The sequence below is a fragment of the Muscardinus avellanarius genome (assembly GCF_963383645.1).
Source record: "Muscardinus avellanarius genome assembly, chromosome: 19".
Lineage (NCBI taxonomy): Eukaryota > Metazoa > Chordata > Mammalia > Rodentia > Gliridae > Muscardinus > Muscardinus avellanarius.
Window position 1 is genome coordinate 42,132,094 of NC_137805.1, and position 21,673 is coordinate 42,153,766.

At 43.7% G+C, this 21,673-nt stretch overlaps 1 protein-coding gene and 1 pseudogene across 3 annotated transcripts in view; one reads left to right on the top strand and one right to left on the bottom strand.

Annotated features, from left to right (window-relative positions):
• Window positions 1-7,501: 7,501 nt before the first annotated feature.
• LOC308277353 (platelet-activating factor acetylhydrolase IB subunit beta-like) lies at window positions 7,502-8,894 on the bottom strand (annotated as a pseudogene). Its single transcript has 2 exons — window positions 8,705-8,894; window positions 7,502-8,487 (listed from the first exon to the last, which is right to left on the bottom strand). The product of its transcript is annotated as a platelet-activating factor acetylhydrolase IB subunit beta-like (transcript).
• Window positions 8,895-12,642: 3,748 nt separating this feature from the next.
• RBL1 (RB transcriptional corepressor like 1) overlaps window positions 12,643-21,673 on the top strand; it is a gene marked incomplete at both ends in the record, with an annotated part of 69,352 nt that continues 60,321 nt past the window's right edge. For both annotated transcript variants that reach the window (XM_080716305.1, XM_080716306.1), the window contains 2 exons: window positions 12,643-12,798; window positions 19,141-19,274. In XM_080716305.1, coding sequence (XP_080572431.1) covers window positions 12,643-12,798; window positions 19,141-19,274 — 290 coding nt within the window. The remainder of the gene's footprint in view (window positions 12,799-19,140; window positions 19,275-21,673) is intronic.

Consider the following 21,673-nt stretch of genomic DNA (forward strand, 5'->3'; position numbering starts at 1 on the left):
TAGCCCAGAAGTAGAAGGGCTTCCAGGAACCCCAGTACCAAAAAAAAAAAAAAAAAAAAAGAAAGAAACCTCTTCCCAATACTGGTACACTTTCTATTTCCTACTGATTTTGTAATAAAGAATTGTTAAAAATGCACTGAGCTATTAGTTTTAATTTCCCTATTCAATGAATTCTAGTTTTTTTTTTTTTTTTTTTTTTTTGGTGGTACTGGGGTTCCTGGAAGCCCTTCTTCTTCCGGGCTATACTCCCAGACCTATTTTATATTTTTGAAACAGGGTCTCTTACGCCAGCGCCGCTGGCTTCGAACCTGCGCGATCCTCCTGTCTCCGCCTCCCAAGTGCGGGGTATACAAGCGTGTGCCACCACGCCCGGCTGAATTCTAGTTTAAAAGAGGAAAACCACCCACAGCACCATTACAACTGTAACACTAGTACTTGAGAGGCTGAGACAGGAGAATCACAGGTTCAAAGCCAGCCTCAGCAACTTAGTGAGGCTTTCAGCAATTTAGAGAGACCTGTTTGCAAATAAAAAACAAAATAGGAGCCTAGCATGGTGGTGCAAGCTTATAATCCCAGCATTCAGGAGGCTGAGACCAGAAGATTGCGGTTCGCAGACAGCTTCAGCTACTTAGTGAGGCCCTTTGCAACTCAGTAAGACCTTGTTTCAAAATAAAGAATAAAAAATTAGAATTGAGGGTGTCACTCAGAGGTAGAACGCCCCTGGGTTCCATCCCCAGTACTGCAAAAAACTAACTAAATAAAATAAAATAAAAAGTAAAGGACTTCCGGGAAGATGGCGACAGGGAAAAGTGGGGCTTACAAGCCCCGCTAACAACCAATCTCTGATACCACAAAATCAGCGCCTTTCATAGCCAGAAAACACCATCAGCAGAGAAACAAACAAACAAAAAAAAAATGTAATTTCAAGGGACAGAGAAAAAGAGGGCTGGAAAAACGAGACACCAGAAACCAGACCTCAGTGCTGCAGCCGGAGCCGTGGCGCAAATCGGTGGGTGCCATTTTCCCTTGCAGCACCAGGCTCCAGAGAGGAGGGGGACTCATAATGGAGCTCAGAACCAGAGAGGAGATACGCGGGCCTCACGCCCGAGGACGCGGCAGCAGCGCCTTACTGCCGGCGGCAGTGGCGAGTTCACCGGACAGCACCAGACCAACGCACACAACAGCCCACCAGGCTCCAGAGAGGAGCGGCAGACAGCGAGCCGAGGTGAGCCGCTGCGGATCAGCTGGGAGGAATTCGGCAGATTTCTCGGCACAGGGAGCATCTAAAGCTCCCAGAGGCTGGGCTCAGCACACCCTGCAGGGACTCAGAGCGGAGCTCAAAAACAGAAAAGAAATACGCCAGCCTCACGGCCGAGGGCGTGACAGCGGCTACATATTGCCACCGGCGGCAGCAGCAGCGAGTTCACCGAGTCCACAACAGCTCCATCTGCGCACTCAACAACAGTGAGTAAAATTGTGGCCCCTAGAGGAGAAATCCCAGTACTGTACTCCCAGGGACTTGACCCAGTGGGGGAGTGGCGGTGGCAGAGATATCACACCATAGGAGAACTTCCAACCTGGCACCCCCCATGATCTAAAGCAGCCTCGATTGACTCCCTGGGTCTGAGACTCTGCAATACAACCCAGTAAAGGAGTAGTGGTGACTGAGATACCACAGACTCGAGATCCAGAGCACCTTAAGTGAAGTCGTAGTGACCCAGGGAAGAACCCAGAGAAGGCACAAACTCCCGAAATCATGGGAAAGAGGAATAACAATGGAGCAATGAATGCCCACAACCCCACAACATCAGAACCCGATAAAACAGAAATTCAGAGATTTCTAGAAGATCAAATCAGGAAAATAACTGTAGAAATAATAGAGGTGTTTCGAAAAGAATTCAGAGAGAGCCAAAGAGAGATAAAGGATGCAATTAATGAAGTAAAGGCCTCAATTCAAAGTAAAAACAACTGATTAGACCACATGGAGAATAGAATCTCGCTCTTAGAAGATGATCATTCCAAAAATGAACGCATAGTTTCTAATCTAGAAAAAAATAACCGACAGCAGGAATCTGACATTGAAGAAATATGGGCCCATTTTAAGAGAGCTAACCTAAGAATAATTGGAATAGAGGAGGGAAAAGAAGGTGAAACCAAAGGGATCAACAATCTTTTCAAAGAAGTAATTGCAGAAAATTTTCCAAATGTAGAGCAAGAGGTTGATACACAGGTCCAGGAAATGTATAGAACTCCCTTTAGACAGGATCAGAGAAGAGGATTCCCATGCCACATAACTGTCAAAATGACCAATGTGGAAGCCAAGCAGAGAATCTTAAAGGCAACAAAAACAAAGGGCCAAGTGACATTCAGAGGCAAACCAATTAGAATCACTCCAGACTTCCCAAACCAAGTCATGAGAGCCAGAAGGGCTTGGAGTAACATATTCCAAACTCTGAAAGAAAACAACTTCCAGCCAAAAATTTTCTACCCAGCAAAACTTTCTATCAAATTAGATGGGAAAATAAGAAACTTCCACGACAAACAGAAACTGAAGGAATTTCTGTCTTCAAAACCAGCGCTAGAAAAAATACTCAAAGAGATTAACTACAAAGAAGAAATAGGTAACACACACCAGAACCAGAGAAATAAGATTTTCCATCCAACAGACAACTAAGATTGGTCATCTGTGGAGATTCATTATTTATGTTAGTCTTTTACCTATCTCTAAATTGTATTGTTTGCTTTTATTGTTGCTAATTTTTAGGATTTCTAGTTGGAATATTAATATACCTTCAGATATAGCATTTGGAAATATTTTATCCCATTCTATCAGTAACTTTTAACTCTGTTTACATTGTCTTTGCATATACAATATTTTTTTATTTTTTAGGGAGTTTATTTACCCTTTTGCTGCTTGTGCCATTGAAATCATATCCAAGAAATCACTGCCAATTTTAATGTTGTGAGGTTTTATGACCCAGATTTTCTTCTAAAAGTTTATAGTATTAAGATTTATATTTAGGTCTTTTATCTATTTTGAGTTAATATTTGTATATGGTGTTAGGTAAGGGTCCAATTTTATTCTTTTTCATGTAATTATTATTTTTCAACAATATTTAGTTAAAAGATTATTATTTCCTCCACCAAATGTTCGTGGAAACCTTGTCAAAAATAACTTGACAATATATGGAAGAATGTATCTCTAGACTTTTATTTAACTCCAATGGTTTATATATCTGCCTTTATAACAGTACTACACTGTTTCAATTATTGTAGCTTTATATGGTTTGAAATCAGAAAATATACATCTTCTAGCTTTGTTCTTCTTCGAGATTGTTTTGGGTATCTAGAGTCCATATTCCATATCAGGATAGATTTTTTCTGAAAAATAAATAAATAAATAAATGTATGATAGTTTCACCTAAAAAAAAAAAGAAAGAAAAAAATATTCTCTGGTAAGAAGGAAAGCAAAAAGAAATATTGAAATGTTATCTTTAAGTCATCAAAAGCTTGATATCAGACAAATGAAACTGTTGTGTGAGATTATCATCGTTAATATTGGATAAATTGCTATAAAACTAGATGTCAACCACTAAGCCAAGCATGGGAAGGAGGGATGGGGAGGGAATGGGGTGGGGATCGGGTAGGGGCTAATTGGGCGATGTGTGCATGTATATCTACGAAAGTATTTTCTTTATACCTTTATGATATATGAATACATTGCACCAATAAAAATAAATTAAAAAACTAAATATTTAATAGAAAAAATAAAATAAAAATAAAATAAGTAGGGCTAGTGTGTAACTCAGAGGTAGAATGCCCCTGGATTCTAACACACACACACACACACACACACACAAGTCAGGAAGGACAATAATCTCTACAGATCTACAAATCTCTCTCTCTCTCTCTCTCTCTCTCTCTCTCTCTCTCTCTCTATCTCTATCTCCCTCTCCCTCTCCCTCTCCCTCTCCCTCTCTCGTACTAGGGATTGATCCCAGGGGCATTCTACCTCTAAGCTACCCTTGTGGGCACTGTGAGGCCTGGCAGTGAGGCCAGGCCAGAGAAGGTTGAGAACAAAGGACTTCTGGAAAAACAGGAAAATGCCTCTAAACATCCTCCTCCCTCCTCCTGCCCCATATATTTACCTGTCCTGGCCCACAGTTAAACCACCAATTAGAGAAATACATGACTGCCTCACCCTCTAATAGACTCCCTTCTAATGCGCTATGAAAATTGGGCCTGGTGATGCACACTCGTAATCCCAGTACTTGGAAGGTTGAGACAAGAGGATCGCCAGTTTGTGGCCAGCCTCAGCTACATAGTGAGACCTCTGCAATTTAGTAAGAGCCTGTTTCAAAATTATAGAATAAAATAAATAGGGCTGGGGATGTAGCTCAGAAGTAGAATGCCCCTGGGTTCAATCCCCAGTACAAAAAAAGAAAAAAGAAAAAAAAAAGAAGAGGCTCCTGACTCTTTTTTTTTGGTACTGGGGATTGAACTCAGGGGCATTCTACCTCCAGGCTATACCCCCAGCCCTATTTTTTATTCTTTGTTTGTTTGTTTGTTTGTTTGTTTATTTTTGCGGGTCTGGGGATGGAACCCAGGGGCATTCGACTTCCTAGCTACACCCCCTGCCCTATTTCTTATTATTTATTTTGAAACAGGATCTCACTGAGTTGCAGAGGGCCTCACTAAGTAGCTGAGGTTGTTTGCAAAACGCGATCCTCTGGGTCTCAGCCTCCCCAATGCTCGGATTACAAGTATGAGCCACCACGCCTGGCTTTATTTTTTTAACAGGGTCTCACTGAGTTGCAAAGGGACTCAGTGAGTAACTGAGGCTGTCCATGAACCGTGATCCTCCTGTCTCAGTCTTCCAAATGCTGGGATTACAAGTGTGAGCCACCCCGCCCAGCTCTGGCTCCTGATTCATGGCCTCTTCCTGTCAGTCACCCTTCCAGGCTTTACTCCAATTAAAAAGCCTCTTCTGGTCTATAGAGCTATGTTTTTCCTTTATCCCCATATTTTTTTTAACAATATCCCCAGCCCTTTTTATTGTTTTATTTTGAAATAGGGTCTTACCAGGTTGCTTACTAGACTGACTCCTTGCTAAGGCTGTTCTCAAACCTATGATTCTCCTGCCTCACCCTGCCAAACACTGGGATTACAAGCAAGCACCACCATGCCCATCTTTTAAGCAAGTAAAAGTACATAGGACAGGCTCAGGGTAGACTCTGTGTCAACATTGTCTCCAGAGAAAAATGAGATGTCTCTGAAGTCAGCTCTAGTGAGGAGATAGAAAGGAAATAGGCAGATAGGGAAAAGGCCTCGGGTAGAAAAAACCTGAATTTCCTGAGGGGCGATGAATACTAATTAACTTCCAAGGCTCCTAAAAGAGATCAGCTCTTCCAAGGTTCAGAGATAAGAAGGACCAAAGCTTCACAAAACCATCTGTTTACTAATCAACAAACCCAGGAGACATCACTGGAGCAAGTCTGACACTCCTACTGAAAGGAGACTCTTCAAAGGACATGCAAATACCCTATGCAAATTCTGAGAGCTGCTTCCCAGAATCCCCAGAATCCCAAACTCCAACCAACAGAGGACATGCAGACATATATAAACCCCTAGCGCAGTCACCAGACCGGTTTTACCCTCTCTGGCAACCCCTCCCCTTTGGGGAGCTTTTCTCTCTCTCTTGCAGGTCGCGTTAGCCTTGAGAGAAGGCAGAGTGCAACTGAAGGCACTTGGCCCGGGCTACACTCGGGTAGTGACCTGAAGGCCTCTGCTGGACATCAAGGCCGACCAGGGCCCCCAGGGATGACCTGCACTTCCTTTCTGGCAGATCGCGTGGACTCTGGGAGAAAGCAGCCTGCAACTGAAGGCATTCGGCTTGGGCTACCCTCAAGTATTGTCCTGAAGGCAGCTGCTGGACTTCAGAGTTCCGACAGCCCCTTCACCCCTTCGGGGTGGGGGTGTTCAGCCACTTTTCCCTGTTCCCTGCTGCTTCCAATAAACCTTTTACTCCCCTTCCTGCGGTCTGCGGGTGTCATTCTTCGCTCACCTTAGACAAGAACCCGGTAAGGAAACTTCGAGTTTCTTCTCAAGAAACTCCGTTTCTTTAATGAAACACCGGGTTTCTTCTCAAGAAACCCCCCATTTCACTAGCAGCACCTTCTAGAGGAAGTAGAGTCGGAAGTACCACATAAATGGTTGTTTGAGGCTTCTATGGGGGGAGGGTTTCCTCATTTGGTTCCCAAGTCCCATTCCTCTGTATATGTACAGAATGTAAAACTGGGAGATTTCCAGGAGAAAGGAACTACTGGCTTAAGAGACCCTGTTTCCAAATAAAAATATAGAAAATGGGTGTCTGGGAGTATAGCCCGGAGGTAGAAGGGTTTCCAGGAACCCCAGTACCACTAATAATAATAATAATAATAATAATAATAATAATAATAAATAAAAAATAAGGCAGGGGGTATAGCTCGGAGGTCAAATGCCTCTGGGTTCCATCCCCAGATATGCAAAAAAAAAAAAAAAAAGAAAAAGAATACTATGTTTGAGAGGTCTGTTCTTTTGATGAAGCAATAGGTGAATTATTAGAGCATTTGGAAAATGTTTTTATTTTTAATTTTTAATTAATTATTATTTTTTATATTTTGGCAGTACTGAGTATGAAACCCAGGGCATTTGCATTCTACCTCTGAGCTGCACCCCCAGCCCTATTACTTCTTCTTTTTTTTTAATCTAACACCCTTAAAGATTTATTAAGCACACTTAAATGATGTTACATAGATACACATTTCAGAAAAAGCCATAGCCGGGCGTGGTGGCACAGGCTTGTAATCCCTGCGCTTGGGAGGCTGAGACAGGAAGATCGCACAGGTTCAAAGCCAGCCTCAGCTACTTAGTGAGGCTCTTAGCAACTTAGTGAGACCCTGTTTCCAAATAAAATATAAAAATAGGTCTGGGAGTATAGCCCGGAGGTAAAAAGCCCCTGGGTTCCACCCCCAGCATCAAAAAAAAAAAAAAAAGAAAGAAAGAAAGAAAGAAAAAGAAAAAGCCCTAATGACCACCACCTTCCCCCAAATGAGGCCATCAAGTCAGGCACCAACAGATAGCAGAAAGAAAAACCGGAATTAATAATCCAACATAAAATGGCACTGTCGACTATTCAGTTTAGTGCCCTACTTCACTTTATTCAACTTCTGCCCTCGTAGGCCTGGTGTGACCAATGCCAGCCCAGGTTTTAAACCCTATGGTACTTCTAGACAACGTATGTAAACTTACAGTATACAATTTGGATTCACATGCATGAATACTTTGTGCGTAACATTTAATAAGCTCAATCTACATCCAGAATAATTGACATGTAAGGACAATATTTATTTAAACAGAGCTCAATGGGGTAACCATGGTATCATCAGAGTGCTTCCAGAGGAGAAAAGGGAGGAGGGGCCACATGAGAATCAAAGGCACTCCCGCCCTTTTACTGTCTGATCTACACCACCAGTAACAACACAGGGCGCCATCTTGTAGCATTGAGGCTCTTCATGCATTGCTTGTTCTTGTAATCCCGTACAGGAAGGGTCTTGTCATCAGCACAACTCAAAATAAATTTGCCCCCAGAATGAAAGGGAACTCAAGGTACCCAGTTATCATGACCCACAAGGGTCATAAGGCACATGCCAGTACTGACATCCCACATCTTAAAAGTTTTGCCTCTGGATCCAGACAGCAAGAATGGCCCAGGCTTGCCACGTTTTTTAGTCTCAGATCCTGTTGCTTCAGAGATGGAAGAATATGAGCTTTCTAGAGCTCAGGAAATGCATTCTACCACGTGTTCATCTTCTCGGAGCTCCGCCTTGCATTCCTTTGTTGCTACCACCCATACGCCACACAGTCTGGTTATTCGAACAGCTGGCTATTGGAGTGCCATCTTGATTTGGCCGCACCATACGTACCCATTCTCTATGTCCTGTAAATGTCTTCACACAGTAGCCAGTTTGCACTTCCCACATTTTTATAGCTCTATCCCTTGAGGCAGACACCATGTGATCTCCATTGGGCATGATGGCTGCGGAAGAGACATTACTGTCATGGCCGTGCATAGTTCTAACGCATTCAAAGCCCTGAAAATCCCATAGTTTAACGGTCATATCTGCAGAATAGGAAGCCAGAAGCTTGCCACTGTGGTCAAAGAAAATGTCCTGAACAGAGTCTGTGTGTCCCTTAAGAGTTCGTTCAAAATCTCCAGTGTCATAATCCCACACCTTAATCGTAGTGTCCTCTGAAGCAGAGAACATAGCACTGAACACAGGATGGAATATGACTCGAGGGACTGGACTCCTATGACCACTCAGTGCATATTTTTCTGGTGGACGGGGAATCCATTCATTCTTTTGGGTCTCGTTTCTGATCAAGGGGACCACCCGACGTACATTCTTCTTTTGTTTCATTTAGCTTTGATTCTAATTCCATAACCTTCTTTTGTATTTTTTTTTTTTTTTTTTTTTTTTTGGCAGTACTGGGGTTCCTGGAAGCCCTTCTACCTCCGGGCTACACTCCCAGACCTATTTTTACATTTTTATTTGGAAACAGGGTCTCCTAAACCAGCGCGTGCGGCTGGCTTCGAACCTGCGCGATCCTCCTGTCTCTGCCTCCCAAGCGCGGGGATTACAAGCGTGCGCCACCACGCCTGGCTCTTCTGTAATCTAATAACAGATGTCCACTTTTTTCCCCAAAGACCAGCATACATCTTATCCAATTCTTCATTCATATCTAATTCAGCTTCCTTTTTAAAAAACTGAATACGCCTCTTCATAGCCATTTGAACGAAGACAATCTGCTATAGCTGGGTTTAGCTCATCTCGTTGTCACTGGGACAGCACCATTTGGCTGGAAGGTCAAGTTTATCTGATACAGTGGGAAGTTCCTCCTTCAGGAAATCAAAAGGCTTTATGATCCCGGGATTAATAATTAAATCAGCCACTCAGTGGCTTCCACACAGGGAAAAAGGATTCTTTTACAAAGGAATCCAACCAGTTAACCGGAGTTATTCAAAAAGTAAGGTTCCGTCCTTCACTCCCATCCATGGGGGAGGAGGGTGGCGCGCAGGGCCGGCGGGCTCCTCAGCTGCTGGGGGCGGGGGAGGGGTCCTCCCGCTAGCGCCCCCCCGCTGCGCTCCGGCTCCTCGCTCGGAGTCTCTCGGTCGCTGCTAGTCCGCCCGCTCTCTCCGCCGCCCGGCGCCGCTGCTGCAGTCACAGGAGCTCCTATTTTTTACTCTTTATTTGGAAACAGGGTCTCACTGGGTTGCAGAGGGCCTCGCTAAGTAGCTGAGGCTGGCTGAGAACCGTGATCCTCCTGTCTCAGCCTCCCAAATGCTGGGGTTACAAGTGTGCGCCACCACGCCTGACTGGAAAATGTTTTTAAATTAGTTGTGAAAACAGCATAAACTTTGCTGTAAACGTTTTTTTTTTTTTTTTGGTGTGTGTGTGTGTGTGTGTGTGTGTGTGTGTGTGTGTGTGTGTGTTACAGGGGTTCCTGGAAATCCTTCTACCTCCGGGCTACACTCCCAGACCTATTTTTATACTTTTTTTTAAATTTGGAAACAGGGTCTCTTAAACCAGCACGGCCCTCCTGTCTCTGCCTCCCAGTCGCGAGGATTACAAACCTGCGCCACCACGCCCGGCAGTAAAAGGGATTTCTACTAAATGTTCAACTAAACTGGGTTTGGTGGCGCACGTCTGTAATCCCAGCATTTGGGAGGCTGAGACAGGAGGATAGCGGTTCGCGGACAGCCTCAGCTACTTAGTGAGCTCCTTTGCAGCTCACTTTGAAATAGTGAGACCCAGCCGGGCTTGGCGGCACACGCTTGTAATCCCAGTGCTTGGGAGGCAGAGACAGGAGGATCACGCAGGTTCGAAGCCAGCTGGCTTAGGAGACTCTGTATCCAAATAAAAATGTAAAAATAGGTCTGGGAGTGTAGCCCGGAGGTAGAAGGGCTTCCAGGAACCCCAGTACCACCAAAAGAAACAAAGAAAGAAAGAAAGAAAGAAACAAAATAAATAGTGAGACCCTATTTCAAAATAAAAAATAAGAAAAGCCTGGTGTGGTGGTGAAGACTTGTAATCCCAGTATTTGGGAAGCTGAGACTGTAGGATCGAAGTTCACAGGCCCTCTGCAACTTAGTGAGACCTTGTTTAAAAATAAATAAATAAAACAAACAAATAAATAATAGGATCGGAGGTGTAGTTTGGAGGTAGAATGCCCCTGGGTTCTATCCCAGTACTGCACAAAAAAAAAAAAAAAAAAAAAAAAGTTCAGCTAAACCATACTTGGGTGGCTGAGGAGGGAGGAGGGAGGAGGTCAGGTTTGAGGACAACCTCAGAATTTTAGTGAAAGCCGGGCGCAGTGGCACACACTTGTAATCCCCACACTTGGGAGGCGGAGACAGGAGGATTGCGCAGGTTCAAAGCCAGCCTCACTGGCTTAAGAGACCCTCTTTCCAAATAAAATATAAAATAGGTCTGGGAATGTAGCCTGGAGGTAGAAGGGTTCCATCCCCAGTACCACCAAAGTAAGTAAATAAATAAAATAAAAAATAAAATGGGGCTAGGAGTATAGCTCAGAGGCATAATGCCCCTGGATTCAATACCCAGTACCAAGAAAGAAAGAGATAGAAGAGAGAGGGAGTGAGGGAGGGAGGGAAAAGAAAAGAAAGGAGGTAAGTATTTTCTAGAACCAAGTTATTTTATTTGGAGGAATGCACCGTATTTGAAATTACTAATAATGGAGCTGAATATGATGGTGCATGCCTGTAATCTCAGTACTTAGAAGGCTGAGGCAGGAGGATTACAGGTTTGAAGCCAGCCTCAGAAACTTAGTGAGGCTCTCAGGAACTTGGTGAGACCCTGTTTCCATATAAAAAATAAAACAGGGAGCCCCGTGTGGTGGCACAGACTTGTAATCCCAGCATTTGGGAGGCTGAGAGAGCATTTGACAGCCTCAGTTACTTAGTGAGGCCCTCTGCAACTCAATGAGACCCTGTTTCAAAATAAAGAATAAAAAAAAATAGGGCTGGGGGTGTGGCTCAGAGGTTAGATGGCCCTGGATTCAATCCATATATATATATATATATATATATATATATATATATATATATATATATATATATATATTATTATGGTGAAAAACAGCTATATATAGGACATGGGACAGCCCTGCATGCTGGCATAAGTTTATCTTAGTACTTGGGAGGCAGAGACAGGAGGATCACAATTTCATTGCCAGTTTTAGCAGTTTAGTGAGGCCCTCCACAAGTTAGTGAGACCCTGGTTCAAAACAAAATAAAATAGGGCTGGGGTACACCTAGAGATTCAATCTCCAGTACACACACACACACACACACACACACACACACACACACACACACGACTCTGGACAGTATATTCTGCAAAATAATGTGCACTGGACTGCAAGGAAAACATATCATAGCATGGGAAATCAACAACATATTGAAAAAATATAACTCTTGTTTGAAGTATTTTGCTTCTTCCCCCAAAACACAACAGATCATGAAAGTCACTTCTTCGTATATTATGTAATGTGTGCCCGCACAAAAAGATGCTATAAACTGGGCGTCGTGGCGCACGCTTGTAATCCCAGTAGTTGGGAGGCTAAGACAGGAGGGTTGCAGGTTTGAGGACGGCCTCAGCAAGTAGTGAGACTCTCAACCTAGATAGACCCTGTTTCAAAAATAAAAATAAAATAGGTTGAGTGTATAGTTCAGAGGTAGAATGCCCCTGGATTCAATTCCCAGTAACACACACACACACACACACACACACACACACACACACACACACACACATGATGCTATATTGTTCTCAATGTAGAGGACCATTGTGTTTTGGCTCTGATAATGAAGGCTATATGCACTGCAGATTATGATTTCCAACATATTTTAATGCACCTATGTCAACTGAAATACCCGCAGAATTGAAAACTTGAGAGTCGGTGGGCTAAGCCTAGCTGGGCGGTCGTCCCTAACGCCGCCGCCTCCCTGGTCCTCCAGTGCACACCCGGGGAGAACCAGAAGGGCCCCGCCCGCGTCGAGGGCCACTCTGTGCTCATCCAGCGTCCACCTCCTACTCAAGCCAAGTGTGACGCCAGGAGACGGGCGGGCAGGATGAAGAACAACTCTGGCAGGACAAGCCAGCAGGCGCCGGGCAGCCCAGCGCGGCCTCTGCCCAAATCCACCCCGAGGCCAGGGCGGGGCGGCTCCGGGCGGGCGGCGGACTACAACTCCCAGAGGGCCTCGCGCGCGCGGATCCCTCCGCCGCGCGCTCGTGCGCCCCGCGCGCCCCCGCGGGCCCCGGCCGCCGCCCCGGCCCGGGCCCCGCCTTCCCGGGGCCGGAGGTCCGTCCTCGTCTCGCATTCCGGGGCAAAAGCGACCGGGAGCCCTGGAGGAGAAACGGACTTTTTTTTTTTTGAGGAGACGAGCGGAGGCAGACGATCCCGGGGACGGCACTGTGCGATGGCTGATTTTCGCGCGCTTTGTCGCGGGTGGTTGTGGGTAGCGCGCCCTGGAGTGAGAAAGGAGCCGGGGGCCGTGGCGCGTCGCCCGCGGGGCCTGCGGGGATGTTCGAGGACCAGCCCCTCGCCGAGGGGGCGGCAGTGGCCGCCGCGGCCGGGGAGGCCCTGCAGGCCCTTTGCCAGGAGCTGAACCTGGACGAGGGGAGCGCGGCCGAAGCCCTGGACGACTTCACCGCCATCCGAGGCAACTACAGCCTAGAGGTGAGCGGCGGCAGGTGGGCGCCGGCCCGCCCCTCGCCAGCCCCACCCCGCCCCGCCCCTACCTCGCCCGTGGGGCGGTGGGAGTTTCCCCTAGAGCGGGGTCGCTGCCCAGCCAGGCGCCGAGGAGCGCCGAGCCGCCGGGTGGGCGTAGCCCCGCCAACCCACCCATTTTTTTAAGGCGGGAAACTGAAGCCGGAAGAAGGATCGACTTGTTCCAAGGCCCCTCGCCACTCCGGGGGTCCCACACTCTAAGGTCCCAGATTAGACATCACTGCGCCCGCCGAGTTTCACAAACGTCATGGGACAGCCGTGAAATCCATAAAAAACAGAGTGGGAAAAGCTAAAATAAGTTGCGTGCCAAGACGCCACCGCTCAGCCCTTTGAATATGTCATCTCGGTTCTGTCTGAACACGTTCTGTGATCCCTTTCCGTGGAAGAGCGAGGGGAGCTCCGAAGGCTGGTAAAGCTGCGTGCCCGAGGTCACATGATTAGTGAGGGAGTCAGAGTCTGATCCGTTTAACCTCTTAGCGCTTCTGCTTCACAGGGTGCAGGTATGGTAAGATTTGCCCACTTTGCAGCACAGCGCTGTGCAGTAGTTTGACCAAAACCTGTGCACACACATAGCTGATCTTAGCCCCCACCATCCTCCTGTCAGATCAGTATCCGCTGTGTCTGACTCCGAGGAAAGTAATGTCGGTTTTCATCGTTAGATTTTTCCAATCATTCTTGTATTTTGTCTTCCAACAGCCCTGTGAACGTGGCAGGGCAGTGAGTATAATATATATTTTCCATGTGGAAATATCTGTAATATGCCTCCATATCTGTGATTCAGCAGAAAAGAAATAATTGGAGAAAATAAATTACATCTGTACTGAGCATGTACAGATTTTTCTTGGCACTCCATAAACAATACAGTATGACTATTTACATAGCATTTACATTGTGTTAGCCATTATAAGGAATCTAAAGATTAAAGTCCACAAGAGGATGATCATAGGTTATATGCAAATACTAAGCCATTTTAGATCAGGGACTTGAACATATCCTGATTTTGATATCTTGGGGGTCCTGGAACCAATCCTCCAAGGCATACTGGGGCGTGACTCTTTCAATGTGTTGCTCCAATGGCCTATGTTCTTAAAGGCTTTCAAGAGCCAAGAGGGCTAGACTCACAAGGTGTTCCTGTGACTCAACACCCAGTAAGAGATAACTGGATTCAAATACAAAGAGTTGTTGAGAGATTGAGACAGGAGGATTGCAAGTTTGTGGCCAGCCTCAGCAACCTGGCTGAGATGGTGTTTCAGAGAATAAACTATAGCCGGGCGTGGTGGCGCACGCTTGTAATCCCAGTAATCCCAGCATTCGGGAGGCTGAGACCTGGAGGATCGCAGTTCATGGACAGCCTCAGCTACTTAGTGAGGCCCTTGGCAACATAGTGAGACCCTGTTTCAAAATAAAGAATAAAAAATAGGCAGGGGATGTAGCTCAGAGGTGGAATGCCCCTGGGTTCCATCCCCAGACCTGGGGGGGAAAAAAAAAAAAAAGAATAGGGCTGGGGGTTTAACTCAGGGATAGAAGTCCTGGCTTCAGTACCCAGTACCACAAACAAAATATAACAAAAACAAAACAAATACAAAGAGTTGGAAATATGGAGTTGACTGTACACGAGGGGAAAGTATCTGAGGGAGACTCTTGTGTATCTCTAGAGGAGGACTGAACAGCCTAGATAAAGGACAGAGATCTGCAGCATGACTGGAAAGCAAAGAGGGAGAATAAGGAGTTAGATAGATTATGAATTAATGACCTCTCCATCAAAAACATTGATTTTTGAAAGGCTGGCATTTGTGATATCCTTGCACTTCGTTTGGTCTCTCATCAAATAAGCGCTGAGTGTAGCGGGTGTGGTGGCGCACGCTTGTAATCCCTGCGCTTGGGAGGCTGACACAGGTTTGAAGCTAGCCTCTGCTAGTTTAAGAGACCCTGTTTCCAGATAAAATATAAAATAGGTCTGGGAGTGTAGACTGGAGGTAGAAAGCCCCTGGGTTCCATTCCCAGTACCACCAAAAAAAAAAAAAAAAAGCGTTGAGTGTAAATTCTGGCCAAGGCCCTCAACTAGAGGCCTGTTTCCGATTCTTGAGTATGATGAACTCGTTCTCAGTTGTCTACATTCTACGTGCCAGTGCCATTTGTTTTGCGTGGACCCTTCCCCTCATCCATAACTCCAGGGAAGGCTGAAGATCTAAATCTCTGGTTAGGTAGAGTGTATCAGGACACATTAAATGTTTGCTTTAGAAAGCACCTATGTGTGAATCGAGGGTTTACAAGGGTAGGCTCCATCCAGTGTTTAGCTTGGCCTACTTTCTTTTCCTTTCAGTATTTGGAGAAAAGTGCTGGGAATGGGCATTTTCATATCTTTCTGCTGTTTTCTGTGACCCTCTTCCCAGTCCCTACCTCTTTTGAGTTTATCCAATAAACTTTTGTGTGTGTGTGTGTGGTACTGGGTGTGGAACCCAGGGGCTTTCTACCTCTGGGCTATACTCCCAGACCTGTTTTATACTTTATTAGGAAACAGGGTCTCACTAAGTTGCTGAGAGCCTCACTAAATAGCTTGAGGCTGTCTTTGAACCTGTGTACTCCTCCCGTCTCAGCTTCCCAAGCGCTGTAATTAAAAGCGCACGCACCACCACGTCCGGCTTATCCAATAAACTCTTGCTTAACATTTTCCTCTCATGCCCCGTTTTTGGTAATAATAGTTTCTGTTACTCTTCTTAGCTCTAGACTTGGAGTTCTGTGAAGTTAGAAAATGTCTTTTTTTTTTTTTGTGGTACTGGGGTTCCTGGAAGCCCTTCTACCTCTGGGTTACACTCCCAGACCTATTTTATATTTTTGAAACAGGGTCTCTTACACCAGCGCGGCTGGCTTTGAACCTGCGCGATCCTCCTGTCTCCGCCTCCCAAGCGCGGGGATTACAAGCATGCGCCACCATGCCCGGCTCTAGAAAATGTATTTCTAAAGACTAGTGTCTAGGCCTAAAAAGTAAATAATATACTTAACTCTTTTTAGGAAAAATATCAAAATCAAAATAATAATTCCAGTATTTTCTCTACCTTACTAGTATTTTTATATAGTAACCTACATCCAAAGATTCTATAATATTTGAATGTTATTCCCAAACAATTCATTAACCAAGGTGCCTAGCCCAGTGTGGTGGCATGCATGCTTGTAATCTCAGTTCTCAGTACTCAGGAGGCTGAGACAGGAGGATCACAGGTTTGCGACCAGCTTCAGCTCCTTAGTGAAGCCCTCTGCAATTCAGACCCTATTGCAAAATAAAGAATAAAAAATAGGGCTAGGGTTATAGCTCAAAGGTAGAATTCCCCTGGGTTTCAATCCCCAGTATTGGGGGGGGGGGATTCAGTATTTCAACAACTATTTAAGTGCCTCATTTTTTGAGCAAATAAGACCCTTCTATCCCTTAGGACAGGAACAATGGGTTTTGGCTTTATTGAGGGCCATTCATTTCTACCTATTTCTTTTCTTTTTTTTTTTTTTTTTGTGGTACTGGGGTTCCTGGAAGCCCTTCTATCTCCAGGCTACACTCCCAGACCTATTTTTATATTTTTATTTGGAAACAGAGTTTCTTAAGCCAGCAAGACTGGCATCGAACCTGCGGGATCCTCCTTTCTCTGCCTCCCAAGTGCGGGGATTACAAGGGTGAGCCACCATGCCCTGCGTAATTTCTACCCATTTCTTTAAGAATGTTGTAAGAAGTATTTTTTCTCCTAGTCTTTTTATCCTTGTAGACTCTGTTTTATATATATATATATATATATATATATATATATATATATATATATATATATTTACACTGGGGATTGAACCCAGGGACATTCTGTCTTCAAGCTATACCTCCAGCCCAATTTTATTTTATTTTTTTAAAATTTGAAACAGCATCTCACTAAGTTATTGAGAGCCTTGCTAAGTTGCTAAGGCTAGCCTGGAACCTGCAATCCTTCTGTCTCAGCCTTCCAATTACTTTGATAATAAGCATGTGCCACTGCGCTCAGCTAATCTAGAGTTTAGGCATGTGCCACCACACTCAGCTAGATATAGCTTAAGACCATATTCTGGTCTTAAACAGGATATGCAGAATAGTGAATAGCAACAGAATTATGTTGTGCTGGGAGATTTGTGTAACTTTTTTCTTTTTTGATACTGGGAATTGAACCCAGGGCCTCATGCATGCTAGGCAAGCATTCTACCATTGAGCTACATACCCATACCTTTGTGTGTGTGTGTGTGTGTGTGTGTGTGTGTGTGTGTGTGTGTGTGGTACTGGGGATTGAATCCAGAGGCATTCTACCTCTAAGTTATATTCCCAGCTTGCTGGGAGTGGTGGCGCATACTTGTAATCCCCATGCTTGGGAAGCTGAGATAGGAGGATCGCTTAGGTTCGAAGCCAGCCTCAGCTACTTAGTGAGGCTCTCAGCAACTTAGTGAGACCCTGTTTCCAAATAAAATAGAAAATAGGTCTGGAAGCATAGCCCGGCAGTAGAAAGCCTCTGGGTTCCACCCCCAATACCACCAAAAAAAAAAAAAAAAAAAAAAATTACTCCCAGCTCAATTTACTTATTTAGAAACAGGGTCTCACTAAGTTGCTGAGGCTGGCTTCAAACCTGAATCTTCCTGTCTCAACCTTCCACAAACTGGGATTATAAGTGTGTGCTGCCACCCTTTTTTGAAAGAGGATCTTGCTAAATTGCCCAGGCTGGCCTTGAACTTGGGATACTTCTGCCTCAGACTCCTAACTAGCTGGGATTACAGGTGTGTGCTACCACACCTGGCTTATAATTCTGTGTGTGTTACTGGGGATTGAACCTAGGGATGTTCTAACTCTGAATTACACCCCAATCCTATTTTATTTGTTTATGTTTTGGTACTGGAAATTGACCTCTGAGCTATACCCCCAGCCCCATTTTTTAATTTTTAATTTAATTTATTTATTTGTTTATGTGTGGTAGTGGGGATTTAACCCAGGGACATTCGATTTCGGAGCTACACCCCCAGCCCTATTTTTTAATTTTTTACTTTATTTATTTATTTGTTTATGTGTGGTAGTGGGGATTTAACCCAGGGACATTCGATTTCTGAGCTTTTTAATTTTTTGTTTGGAAACAGGGTCTTCCTAGGATGCTGAAAGTCTTGCTTTGTTGCTGAGGCTGCCTATGAGTCTCCTGTTTCAGCCTCCTAAGTATTGGGATTATAGGATGTGCCACATTCAGCTCGGTTTTTTTGTTTGTTTGTTTGTTTTTTTGGGGGGATTGGGGAACCGAGGGACAATCTACCTCCAAGCTATACCCTCAGCCCTATTTTTTATTCTTTATTTTGAAACAGGACCTCACTAAGTTGCAAAGGGCCTCACTAAGTAGCTGAGGCTGGCTGCGAACTGCCATCCTCCTGTCTCAGCCTTGGAAGGACTGGGATTACAAGCGTGCGTCACCATGCCCGCCCGGCTTCAACTTGTTATTTGAATCCTTAACTTCATCTACATTTTTGCAATAAAGTCATAAAATAATTCTATTTTGGCGATGTTTCAAGTCTACAGCAGAAAAATGTTGAGTTCCCAGATGTCACTTTTTTTTGTAACTATAAATTCACATATCTACTAAAATGGAGAATCATACTATTTTGAAGATAATATACTTGGGGGTAAATAATGCCTCTAGATTTTACCTTGCAAAAATAATGGCCTCCTTTGTATTGCAGAAGGTGGTTATTAATTTTTTATGTCTAACTTTCCTTTTCTCTGTGAAACTGGCTTAGCAAATCATAAACCGAGCATGGTGACCCATTTGTAATCCCAAGTACCTGGGAGGCTGAGATAGGAAGATCATAGGTTTGTGACCAGCCTCAGCTACTTAGTGAGGCCCTCCACAACGTAGTAAGACCTTGTTTCAAATAAAGAATAAAAAATAGAGCTGGGGGTATAGCTTGGAGGTAGTCCTTGGGCTCAATCCCCAGTGCCACAAAAAATAAATAAATAGATATAAATAGATAAATAAATAAAAAGGGCTAGGGTATAGTTCAGAGGTAGAATTCCACTGGGTTCAATACCTAGTAAGACAAGTAATGATAATAATAATAATAATAATAATAATAATAATAATAATTTTTATACTCATATTTGCAGCTAATTTAGTTTTGTGACCTTGGGAAAATATCTTAGTTTTTCTTACCCTTTACTGTAGAAAGGAAGCCAGCTAATTGTAAGAAGACTTCTGGTTCTAAAATTAAAGTATTTTCATATAACATATCTATTTTTCTATATCTTTTGCCTGCCAGGGAGAAGTTATACACTGGTTGGCATGTTCTTTATATGTTGCATGCCGCAAAAGCATTATTCCTACAGTTGGGAAGGGTATCATGGAAGGAAACTGTGTTTCACTTACCAGAATACTACGTTCAGCTAAATTAAGGTAAAGCATTTTGATTTTTCTGATTTTGTTTTATAAATTCTAAATTTAATTTGAGAATTTAATTTCTTACTTTAAATTATTTGACTTCATTCAATCCCGACCTTTTTTTCAAATATATATGTATCTTTTCCCAAGTTTTATATTCTTTCTCTCCCTTTCTTAGATTCTGACTTTTCAACCAAAGGTATCTGCTAAATTTATTTTCACTATAGTTTTTTCATTAGTTTTTTACTATTTGGAAATAGCCGGGTATAGTCACACATTCTTGTAATGCCAGTAGTTGGGGGGGCTGAGACAGAAAGATTGCAGGTTCTAGGCCAGCCTCAGCAAATAGTGAGACTCTTATTAACCTGGTGAGACCTTGTTTCAAAATAAAAATAAAATTGGGCTGGGGGTGTAGCTCAGAGGTAGAAGGCCCTGGTTCAATCCCCAGTGCCACAAAATAAATAAAATTCAGAAATAATTTCAAGCTTATAGAAAGTTGCAAAAATAAGAAAAATAACAAAATACCCATGTAACCTAGACCCAGATTCACCTTCAGAGTAAGTAGCATACATTATATAGCCCTTTATCTCTAAATGTTTCAATGATACACCTTAGTAAACTATGGTATATTAATCAATATAAGTCAGCACTTTCAGATTTTGCCCAATTTGCCATTTCTATTCTAGTTTTGTTAGTTGATGTGATAAAATTCTTCATAGCATTTTTTTCTTTGACTATAATTTTCAGTTTAGATTGCATTTACTCATCAGATTGCATTTACTCATCGTATCCACTTATTCTCCTTTAATCGGGAACAATTTCACAGCCTTTCTTTGTTTTTTATGACATTGACATTGTTTGTTTGTTTGCCTGGTACTGGGGATATTGAAGCCAGGGGCATTCTGTGCCCCAGCTCTCTTTAATTACTCTTTCTTTCTCTCTCTTTCTTTCTTTCTTTCTTTCTTTCTGCGGTACCGGAGATTGAATCCAGGGGCATTTTACCTCGCCCTATATTTTATTTTTTATTTTGAGACTGGGTCTAAGTTGCAGAGGGCCTAATTAGCTGACACTATTTGTGAACCTGTAATCCTCCCCTCTCAGCCTCCCAAATACTGAGATTACAAGCATATGTCACCACACCTGGCTCCCCTAGTCCATTTTTATTTTATTTTATTTTATTTTATTTTATTTTATTTATTTATTTTTGCGGTACTGAGGATGGGACCCAGGGGCATTGTACCTCCAAGCTACATCCCCAGACCTATTTTGTAGTCTTTTTATTTTTGAAACAGGGTCTTACCGAGTTGCGAAGGGCCTCGCTAAGTAGCTGAGGCTGTCACAAACTGCGATCCTCCAGTCTTCGCTTCCCGAAAGCTAGGATTATAAGTGTGCGACACCACACCTGGACTCCCCAGTTCTTTTTATTTTATTTATTTATTTATTTATTTATTTATTTATTTATTTATTTATTTATTTTGTGATACTCTGGATGGAACCCAGGAGCATTCTACCTCATGGTGCTACACCCCTGTAATTGCAGTGACTCAGGAGACTAAGGCAGGAGGATTGGAAGTTTGAGACCAGCATGGGTAACTCAGTGAGACTCTGTCTTAAAATAAACATTTTAAAATAGCCTGGGGTTTGCCGGGCCTGGTGGCGCACATTTGTAATCCCAGCACTTGGGAGGCTGAGACAGGAGGATCACATGGATTCAAAGCCAGCCTCAGCTACTGAGTGAGGCTCTCAGCAATAGTGAGATCTTGTTTCCAAATAAAGTATAAAATAGGTCTGGAAGTATAGCCCAGAGCTAGAAAAGCCTCTGGGTTCCACCCCACCACCACCACCAAAAAAAAAAAAAAAAAAAAAAAATAGCCTGGGGTTATAGTGCATCCTTGGGTTCAATCCCCAGCATTGCCAATAACAGAAAAACAAAACAAAAAAAACTCGTTTTGCTAGCTAGGTGTGGTGGCACAGGCTTGTAATAGTCCTAGCATTCAGATGGCTGAGACAGGAAGACAGCCTCAGCTATATACTGAGGTGCTTTGCAATTAATTGAGACCCTGTATCAAAATAAAGAATAAAAAAATAGAGCTGGGGTTGTAGCTTGGAGGTAGAATGCCCCTGAGTTCCATCCCCAGCACTGCAAAAAAAAAAAAAAAAAAAAAAAAAACTTGTTTTGCCATTAAGCATAGTATTAACAAGTAGTGTTGGGATGGTGGCACACGCTTATAATCCTAGTTCTTGGGAGACTGAGGCAGAAGGATCACAGGTTCATGGCCAGCCTTGGCAACTTAGGTCCTCCACAACTCAGTGAGTCCCTGTTTCAAAAATTGTGTTCATTTCATTGTTTGAAGTTGAGAGAATTTATCCACATTGTCTACAAGTTCTTTTAATAACTTCTGACCTAAAGCAAA